Source organism: Chinchilla lanigera, unplaced genomic scaffold (assembly GCF_000276665.1).
Source record: "Chinchilla lanigera isolate Chin_1 unplaced genomic scaffold, ChiLan1.0 scaffold00071, whole genome shotgun sequence".
Classification (NCBI taxonomy): Eukaryota; Metazoa; Chordata; class Mammalia; order Rodentia; family Chinchillidae; genus Chinchilla; species Chinchilla lanigera.
Window position 1 is genome coordinate 3,165,572 of NW_004955472.1, and position 10,896 is coordinate 3,176,467.

The 10,896-nt window shown below is 46.2% G+C and overlaps 1 protein-coding gene across 1 annotated transcript in view; it reads right to left on the reverse strand.

Moving 5' to 3' along the window:
- Nucleotides 1-5,388, reverse strand: part of Aco1 (aconitase 1, soluble) — a 29,487-nt gene extending 24,099 nt beyond the window's left edge. Inside the window, exons 1-3 of the mRNA XM_013522946.1 lie at nt 5,270-5,388; nt 3,825-3,993; nt 2,810-2,947 (exon numbers count right to left, since the gene is read on the reverse strand). Coding sequence (XP_013378400.1) covers nt 2,810-2,947; nt 3,825-3,993; nt 5,270-5,366 — 404 coding nt within the window. The 5' untranslated portion in view covers nt 5,367-5,388. The remainder of the gene's footprint in view (nt 1-2,809; nt 2,948-3,824; nt 3,994-5,269) is intronic.
- Between the last annotated feature and the right edge of the window lie 5,508 nt (nt 5,389-10,896).

The window sequence follows — 10,896 nt, forward strand, 5'->3', positions numbered from 1 at the left end:
CACCTGCACGGCTTCTAGTGCTGCGCACACACGGTCTCACTCTGCGGCCACAGCCCGCACACGGGCGCCTGGCACCTTCAGCGTGACCTACGGAGGCAGCCGCTGAGGCGCAGAAAGGCGCGCCGATTCCTCCACCGTCGGAGGTCTGGCAGGGGAGAGCTGTCATCTGAACCCGGCTCTGCCTGGCCCTGGCTCCACTGCAGCCCCTCGTATTTCTCGCCCAGCCCTTCCCTTCCTCACTAGCTATCCACTGGGAGCCCGTCCTGTGCCGTACCGGGAATGCATGGCATGCAAAGGGGCACAGTCACTGCCTGCTTGGAACTGCGAAGCTGGTGAGAGCAAGGCGAGCAGCCGGCCAGCAGCGAGGTATGACCGTCGGAGCCGTGTCCTGGCTGTGTCCAGAGGTCCCCAGAGCCTCACACAGTCACGGAGGGGGCTTCTTCCAGGGCGGCCCAATCTAGTGTGTGACGTGCCCAGTGCCGGAAGGTAAACTGATGAAGGAGTAAATATTGAAATAATACCTTTCTATACTGGAAAAAATAAAGAGTGGGTACAGGGATAATTGTTTTGCAGCTTGACATCTCCTTTCAATCTTTTAATTGCTGCATCACTTTAGAATTAGCTGAGATTACTTCATATGCAATTTAGCATCTGGCGCATTAGGCTGCAATGTAAATCTATTCCAAGATTATTAAGTACTTTATAAATACAACTAAAAGATTACCTAATAATTCACTTTCAGGATTACTATAATCTAATACATCATTTACCTTTATTGGACATTTATAATGTTTCTCGGTTTTCATTTATTAGTAAGTTTTAATAAACATTACTGGCCACAAAGCTTTTTCTCAATCCCAGCTCGCTGTAAGTTTGCTTGGAAGTGGAAATTCTAGGACAAGGGATATAGAAATGTCTAAGGTCTTGCTACACAGCACTTTTACCACTTCTAATTTACAGTGCTAAGAGCACTGCACAAAAGTGTCCCTCTCATGACACTTTCACAGTTAACTGTTATTTTCTGGTCTTAGCAATACTGATAAGAGAGAATGGCATCTCAAGTGCTTATTTTAAGTTTTCATTACTTCTCAGGCTGAAAAGATTTTATATACGGTTTAGCATTTGCAATTCCTTTTATTACAAAATACACACTTTAGCTGATTTTTGTTTGTCATTGCTATTGCAATACTTGGGCTGCATGCAGGTCCTTCCCACTGAGCTACCTCCTCAGCCCCAATGCCCTTCCTCCTTTCTTATATTTTTTTATTTTGAGACTGAGTCTCACTGTGTTACTGAGTTGCCCAGGCTGGACTTAAACTTGCAATCTTCCTGCCTCAGCCTTCTGAAACGCGGGGATTACAAAGTGTGCCACCATGCCTACCTTTACCTTGATGTCTTCAAGGGGTGGTGGTGCAAACTGCTTTCTGTAGTAAAGGCACACAGCAGAATTCGCTCTTTACCCGCTTCCCAACTATCTTTACCACTTTCATTCAACGGGCAAAGGGGACTGACTCCCTCCCTTTTAAGTCCTACTTTCTCTTTTCCCAAGTGTAATTCCATCGGTGCTCTTCAGAGTTCTATCAAATCCCTGAGGTGCTGCGCTTGGATTCAACTATTGTGTATTTTTTCTAATACTTTATGTGCTTTTTGTGCATCTTACAGGGGACAGGGAAGGCACAGCAGCGTTTAATCTCTCGGAGTTATTTTAAACCAAAGATCCACGCTCAATACTTTGAAGTTAAGACAAAGGCCTTTGGAGAATGAGATTGAGAGATTAAAGCTCATGAAGATAAACTGGGACAGAACTGACCATTACTACTTGACTCAGTCTCACAGATTTTAGGTAGTCAGTGAGCTGGGATCACCAGTGCTACGTATGCTTGGCTTAAGAAGTAGCTGAAGGTATGTGAAGAGATCATGCCTAAGTTGCCAGTTTACAACTAAAAATTCACATGTTCAATTTTTCCTTGTACAAAGCTTTCTTTCATAAGACATTTTAATACCTCCACCTCGGGAAGCCAAGGGCGAGCTGATAGGTTTAGAAAGAGAACCCAACCATCTTTAGAGATTTGAGGGTTTCCACTTACCCCTTAACTTAGCTATCAAGGTTCACATTGAGGCCAAAGGTAACTTCAAGGCCACCTGGCTCAGTATGTGTTAGTGTCGATCACATGCTCAGCTCTTGCTTTTGGGGAGCCAACGGTCTACCTACCATGGCAACTCAAGTGACGCCGCCCCTCCAGGGGCCACGGCCCACCACACTCTTAGTTGAGCAAGTGGAGCCTGATGGGGCTTGATGGAGCAGAGCGAGGGAATCTTAACAGAAGAGGATTTAAACCGGCCATGAACGACAGGCAAGGGAGTGGCCAGAGAGGACGGAAAGGCCGCCCCAGCGGCAGGAGCGACAGTGGGAAAGGGAGGGCAGGCACTTCGGAGACGCAGGTGGACAGGCAGAGATACCCAAGTATGAGGCAGCTACTTGGGGTCAAAAGGAACAAAGCTCCAGGGAATAAAAAGTAACCTAACTTGTCCAAAGTGGAACATGCACTTGCATTGACAAGCTCTTGGGCAGAACTTAAGTGTGTTTGCATTCAAGTTCAAGCTCGGTTGAGTCCCACTCCACAAGTAAACACACAAGCGAGAAAGATTTTTTTAGAGAAAACCCTCCTCTAAAAAATATGCACTAGAAAATCTATGTTAAATTTGAATTTCCCTGATAGAGTTTAAAGATTTTCTTCTAAGTACATGTATACATAAAAAAAAATGTGCATTCCAAGATTTTGCAGAAAATCCAGGAATCCCTCCTCACCTTCTGCTGAAATCGACCTGGATGGAATGATCAATTACAAGGTCAGCGGGACAGATGGGGTTTATCTTCTCGGGGTCGCCTCCTAACCTCTTCACCGCATCACGCATGGCAGCGAAGTCCACCACAGCCGGCACACCCCTGAGAAAAGGAGGGGGGAGCTGAGCAGAAAATAAGCCTTAAACACGTATGACTGGGATCTGCAGCTTTTTGCACCACTGATAACCCTGACGGGATCACTGCATCACAGCAGCTCACAGTGACTTAAAGTGAACGTTACAAGCACGTTTATTTGAGCAACAGAATCACACAGGTGCAAGTGCTACGACCAGGGACAGACACTGAGGGAAAGCGGGCACGTTCGCCCCCGGGAAGTTTTCCTGCCATGGCTGCGGCCCAGCTGCAAGGTGAGTGGACAGACCCCTGAGGAGGCAGGCAGGTCACACCTCCAGCTTCAGCCAAACTTAAAGGGATAAAATAACATCATTTAAAAGTAAAAAGATAGGGGCTGGGGATTTAGCTCAGCGGCATAGCGCCTGCCTGGCAAGCGCGAGGTCATGAGTTCAATTCCCAATACTGGAAAAAAAATAAGAAAATAAAAAAAATAAAAAGATAATGTCACGGAAAAGAGGCCACGATGGCAGGTGGGGATTCTTATGACTAACAGGATAAAAGCTGAGACCTAGAGTACGTATCTCCCCCTGCAGGCAGTGCAGCTGTGTGAAACCTGGCTCCCCAGGCAAGTTCCCAGGGCAGCTCCAATCCAAGCTTTCTCTCACCCAGCGCTAGGATCCTCAAGATAAAGGACAATGAACTCAGACACTGGGAAAGCTGGGGCTGCCTCCCATAATCCCAAAGTTTACTTCTGCTGCCATGGACAAGGGCCTTTTTTGCTTTCCAAAGTATCTGGATATTGGGTGGTAAATTACAGTCACTGTAGGGCTTTTCTGTTTGTTAAAAAGCAACTTCTTGAAAGGCTGATGAAGAAGGCAGAACAGAGAAGTGACATTAGGCTCACGTAAAGTCTTGCAGAATGACACGGGCAGGTTTAAATGGCACTTCTATGTTCTTATGCTGCATGACATTCCAGTTTAGGATATTTTCAATGTCATTTTTCTTCACCAAAAACTCGTCACAGTTCCGAATGGCTGCCTCCAGGAGAACTCTGATAGAGAACGGCAAGTGTCCTGAGAGTAAAGGAGAAAGCACTGTAACAATAAACAAAACACAAGAGATACCTTCGGGGCTGGGGACTTAGCTCAGAGGCACAGCGCCTGCCTGGCAAGCGCGAGGTCGTGAGTTCGATTCTCGGTACCAGAAAAAACCAAAAAATAAAAAAATAAAAATTTGGGGCTGGGGATTTAGTTCAGCGGCACAGCGCCTGCCTGGCAAGCGCAACGTCATGAGTTTGATTCCTGGTACTGGAAAAAAAACAAAAGCAAAACAAAACAAAACCAAAAAAACAAACAAAAAAGGAGATACCTTCTTATAAGAGAGCTCTTTAAAGCCAATATGTATATAAATGAGATACAAGGATTATTCTTGGATTATTCTTCCAACAGATAAAGGGAGCAAAAATAACTGACAGTTTATAAGGGTAATGAATAGGCCGAAGAGACATTTAGTAATAGAAAATACAGACCTGGTGAAAACAAACTAATACAGTGTTTTACACATCAAATGGTTGGCTTGCCTTGAATTCCAAGCACAGGAAGTCTCCCCTAAGTCACCGCATCTCACTACCAACCTACCTAGTCACTGCATCACGGTACCAGTGCTGTGTACTTCTATAAGCACATGCGCATAGAGTAGTGTTTCCTATGAAAACTAATGCTTAAGAAATGATAACGCTTTACAGTTCCTGTAGTTAAGCCCTCAGCACACAACTATTTCCAAGGAAATACAATCCTAAACTCCATGTAGATGGCCACACGCTAGCTGGTTGCAAAGATAAAACAATGACAATTCCTAAGAAAGCCTATTTTGTTTATTTACAAAAGGAAAGTCCCATCCGTACATGAAAACTGTTTCCCAGTATTACCTGGAAAGACAGTAAAGGGAGAATGCGAACAGGAGAAGGTGACACTCGCGCTCGGGTCCTCTTCTGCTGCCCACGTTCCTGTGATTGGAGCCTGCGTCCCCTGCTCTGGGACGCAACCTCATGAGGACTTCTTTTATTTTATAAACATGACCCCTATGGCTGTTGTTCACATAAAATATGTATGAACACTGCATATTCTATGACGTATTATGTAAACGTGCAGGTATATAACCATCATTACCTACTCAAAAAAAGCCCAGAAACGGGTGGGGTGTGCGCGGTCATTCCAAGTGCATTCACCTATTCCCTGTTACTCCCGCCTCCATCTCGCCTAAAGGCTAACTAATCACACAGCTTAATTACTGTGCAATTATTATTCAATTGGCTACCAAAGCAATTACATCACAGAGCCATGGACCTACCGTATCTTGAATCCTCCAGTTTTTTTATATTAAAGAACTTCTTTCCTGGGTGTGCAGGATCCAAGGGCTCAGCCAGATGTGCAAATGGGTTCTTCATCCTTTCTGATGGTCACGTGTCCCTGGAAAAGAAGAGAATGCTCAAGCTTTACTCCGGGGTTGGGCCTTCTTTAACAATGATTCATGTATACTTAAAGGAGTCACTTGTTTTCTCTTCAAACTAGAGGGTAGCGAGACAAACACAAGCTTCACCAAGGAAATGAACTGTCGTGCAGCTCCTGGGAAAGCCAGCACTCGCCTCTCAAGACAGCACATCACCTCGGACTGCTTCTGCCTTCTTTCTACAACTCCCCACCGTTCTTCCGTGGGTACGACACAGGAAGAAGACACGAAGATGCCCTCACAGTGAGTCCTGACTATATGAACGGGCTTCTGAGCTGGGTCATGTATGGCTCAGGAGGAGGTAAGAGTCCATTTCAAGCGACCTTATAAAGTTACATGAAACTTGCACTGCATTAAGGATACAGGAGGGTTCCCTGAAGAGGAACAGGGCCTAGAAGTCAGGGCTGGGAAGAAGACTGAATTTTTACTCTGTAACTTTTAATATTGTTGGCATTTCAACTCTGTATATATATGGAATTTTTTAATAAAGAAAAGTGGTTAAAATTTTAAAAGAAATGTGTATTTGAACATCTCTGTCCAAATCCAGACTAGGCTGAGTATCTGTAACACAAGTATCTGACCCAAAATGATTAAAAATTCAAACTTTTTGAGAGCCAGCGTGACACTGTACGTGCAAATTTTAACACCTAAGTTCATATGGTAATTTGTAGTCAAAACACAGGTATGGTGCACTATAAATATTGTATAAAATTGCACTTAGGTTACGTATATGAGGTGTATGTAAAACGTAAATGAATTTCATGTTGACCCTTGGGTTTCATCCCCAAGATATCTCATTATACATAAGCGAATATTCCAAAATCCAAAATAACCTAAAATTTGAAACGCCTCTGGTCCCATGCACTTCAGTAAACGGTGTTTAGCCTGTACTAGGTGCTTTAAGGAGAAGCAGCCTTTGTCTTCCTGGAGTTACCAGTACAGCAGGCAACAGAAGCAACACAGGTACCTGCAACAGGCATGCGACAATGCAGAGCTGAAGAAAATGAGGTTCTGCTCGGCACCCCTTTCCTTGGAACGTCTCCTCCCCCATTTCACACGGTGTTGGCAGCAGCTGCCACTTAGCAGGAGAGGGACAGTACCTGACCATCCGGGTCAATGTCCTCCTCCAGGAGTTATGCAAAGGAAACTAAATGAAGAAAAGCCACTAAGGGATACTGGAGCATCCAGAATTGTTTATAGAAGAGTGCACTCTAGGCCAGCTGAATAGATTTACCAGGGTGTCTTTCTGGTTAAAAATAGATTCCTGGTCAGAAGCCACGGGGGAGGGGCAGGAGTCAGGACGCCCTTTAACCTCTCAGCCACGCCCCGAGAACCACTGCCGGATGCAGTGAAATGCCGGGTGAGGAAGCTGCGCTCAGTTCTGGAAGCAGCAGGGCAGCGTGCTTGATATAGAGAAAGGAGAGGTGGCAGTGAGGATTGGGGTTGGGTACAATGACCAAAATGCCTCCACCTGGGAGACCCGGGCTGCGCAGGGACAGCACCTTTAGGTTCTGAAGTGAGTCTCCACGTAAGACAAAGTGCCACGCAAATGCAAGAGATTTGTCAGTAATCCCGTTAGCGAGAAGCCAGCCAGGAGAGGAAGAGACTACCACGACTCTAGAAGACACACCCCTCCTCGTCAGCAGAAGTAGTTTGTAAATCCGTGAGCTCAGAAAATGCGAGAATGCTACTGAATGGCAAGCTGAAGATGATGTAGATTTAGAGGGTCGGATTGCTGCTCCCTCACCTGTGCCTCAGTCCACGGCACTTAACTCTTCTACCCCAAACAGCAGCCACTCCAACAGGAGAACGGCTGTTCGGGCCCGGGAAAGTGGATCAACAGAAGGTCACCTTGGTAGAGGCTGTGGGACAGTTCAGAATCTCCGTGCTCAGACGAAGTGGCGGGAACCGCTGGCAGGACTGAGCAAGACGGGTAACCCGGCCTCAGACAGCTTTAAGTTCCTGCACCATCCCTGTCTCTGTGTGAAATCCCGAAGGGCCAAGGCCTGGAGTCTGCCGAACAAGCTGCTAAGTTGTACCCAAAGGTGCACTGATTTATCTGCACATTTCTTTCTCTTCCCCACAGACCAGCAATGCCCAGAGAACAGCAGTGGAAGCCTTACACCATTCCTGCTGTTCTTATCTCCCTATGGCGTCTCAGGACGGATACAGACCAATACAGCTCCTGCAGGAAGCGGCTTGTGTATAGAGGGCCGCGTCTGCCTCACATTTTCCTTAGAAGCTAGATAGCAGATTAGTTTCATTACAGGCAGGAAACAAGTTCTACTTGCAGGAATCAGCAGGGAGAGGAAGCAATTAGTACTTGTAAGTTCAAGGATGCGTTGAGTGCCTTTCACTCCACCTTCTCTAATCCTGGCAACACTGCTCCAGAGCAAAGCCTGTCATTATTATTTCACAGTTGTGGAAACTGCAGCTCTGAGGGATGGAAAAACCCGCCCAAGGGCACACATCCAGGAAGAGGCGGAGCTAGGCTTTGAACCTTGGCTCTTTTAATTACCCCCACGCTGTCTCTCCAGGTAAAGAACTTCTGCTCTGAAGGTGATCCTGGCTGGAGGTCACCTCCCTGCTGCAACAGCTGAAGACCGCCACCAGAAGTCCTTCAACAGAGGGAGGTTTTAATGCTGGAGTAGCCTTTACTTCCTCCCCAGGGTCCTGCCGCGCCTGGTCTGAGCCAGGGTTTGCACAGGTCCCTTGGCACTTTTTACTGAGCCACAGGTCAACAGAAAACAACAGCACCAGTGTTTCAGCAGCTGAAAACTGGTTTGCTTGGAAGTTGGGCAACAGCCCCTCCATGTGAGTGTAAAGGATTCTGGAACTCAGAGCTACCCGGAGTTCCACCCATACTATCTCTCTTGTTCCAAATCGCCATACAACAGCTCTGTGGTTTAGTAAACCCCAGGAGAGCCCAAAACATCCTGGTTTCAGGAATGGAGTGCGGGAAAGATCTTGGCTTGGGAACAACTCCAGATCCAGAGCAGAATCCAGGTGTTGTCTTGGTCCCTGGTCATTGCACCCAACCCCAATCCTCGAGGATTAACAATGTCCCCCCCCCCAAAAAAAAAAACAACGTCCCCGCAGACTCCAAACTCCCCCCAAGGCCTGGGGCTTTATCTAGGAACACTATCACCTGGCCAGAGAGCCTTCCCTACTTCTCACAGCCACATAAATAATGCAAGGGCCTGCTCCTATCCCCTTCTTCCGTACCAGCCTCCCTTTCCACTCCAGGCTTGGCTCCTGCCTCTTTTCTGTTTTATCTAATCTTCATTCAATAATAATAAAAGAGGGAATGAAAATGGAGAAAAAACTGGCTTTGGGGGCAGCTGACAGCTTAGTTCTCTTGGGCGGGGGGATCAGCATCCGTCTTACTTTCTTTTTTGCTGGGACAAAGTACCTGACACTCAGGACTGAAGAGGGGTTTCTTTTGGCTGGTGTTTTAGAAGCTTCAGTCTTTGCATGGAGCTTGGCGTGGAGGAAAGGCCTGGAGGAAGGCGGCTGCTCAAGCGGGGCAGCCAGGAAGCCGGGAGAAAAGGGAGGCGCTGGGCAGGGACAGGCACCCTCCCAGGTCGTGCTCCTCGTAGCCCATGTCTTCCAACCACCCTCGCCTCCCGACAGCAGGTCATCTCTAATGCCCCCGTAATTCAGTGGCCTTCTGAACACATGGCCCTTTGGGGCCCATTTTATATGCAAACCTTGAAAATATGTATCTACAAGATGCTCTGGTTGCTGCCCTTTCTGCTCCGCAGAATGAAAATGAGATTGTATAGAGGCGGGGGGAAAAAAGAAAAAGAATCAGCAGTGATCATTTTTAAGCAGTTGTCCTTCTTGGAGGTTTATCAGAATGCTTAGGGCTGCTGCACACTTATCCCTGGCCACCAAATCAATGAAGACCTGTGAAGAGTTCTCAGACAAAAGGAATAAAAAGAGACAGCCACACTGTGTCCAAGTCCATCACTACATCTACATCACGGTGTCTCTATGGAGAGAAATCGGCACCTTCGGCAACAACCTTTGAAAAGGAGACAGAACAGCTCATAAAGTTCCTGGAACTACAATATATAGGTCTTTCTTTAATAACATCTGATAGAGATTTACTTAAAGGAGCAGTTTTGGCTACTCCAGGTAAATCCACAGTGCTTCTCAAAACACGTCTTCTGTTATCCACTGACGGAGTGAAACCATTCTGAGACAGGTCCTGAATGACTCCTTCTAGCTTTTGGTTGGAATCTCTAGATCACATGTGGCAATCAAGGTGGTCCCTCCCTCTCACCCTGTCCCCCATCTTTCCTTCCCTGCCAGCCTCACGAGGACACCAAACGTGTGGACTCACACGTTCTGAGTATAATGGTGACTTTACAACTATTATACCAAGAAATAGATGCTCATTGTACAAATGACAGAAAACGCCAAGTGAACAAAAAGAAGAAAATAAAAATCCTCTGTAATACCACTAGAGTTCTATCCACCACTTCTTCTTCATGAATTTGGATCTTCCCCAAAAAATAAATTTTAGATGTCACATCGTTCTGCAAAACTATTTTTTTCACTCAGCAGTAGACCACAAATATATTAACAGGGCAGTTGTGGTCTTTTATATCACTTGTAACTAGACCATAAAAATCTACCCGTCAGGTATATAACAATTTACTTCACTCTTATTATTAAAATACGCTATTTCCATGTACAGTATTACCATTCAAGCAAGGCCACAACTCTTGTACACAGCACTTAATGGGTCCTTAAATCCATTCCCCTAAATATTGACTCCTAGCTTTCAGTTACTAGAAGCAGGAAGCGGGCTGAAAAGATCTGTATGTCCTCACTTTGCTACACAATAGCACGATACCTGGAAAAGGGTGTAAGTATCGACTAATGATCCTTCTCTGAAGCGGAAATGGAGGTGCCCAAAGCAGGTAACAAAATCCCTTCTCACATTCTGCCAAGTGGAGAGCTTTAAAGAGCCAACCCTGACACTTCTTTAACAGCTAGCAAAGCTGAACACTTCCCCACCAATCGGTTAGACATAAGAACTTCTTCATCTGTGAACTGTCTGTCTGCCAGACAGGTCAAACTAAATGACCAAGACGGCCTTTCCTGACCAAATGTTCTCATCTCCAAGGGAGTTGACTGACATATTAATGTGCATGAGACTCAGTTCTGTAACCTTGGAGGGGCGGGGACTGCCCTTGGCCTCTATCTGGACTTCAGACTGCTAGCATACAAGGTTCTTCCTACATGAATGATAGCCCTAAAATGCATTGCACAATTGGACGCTCTGCTTGTGTACATTGTGAGCCTTGCCGGTTACAGCAAGATAAGAAACTGATTAGCTGAAATCACGGGCACAATACCCATTTGAGCAAGTGAACTTTGCTGTATGTGACATAGATGGAATCTGCAAGCCCACACAGCAATCCTGCAAATGGTATTGTGAGGAAGACCGAGCCAAC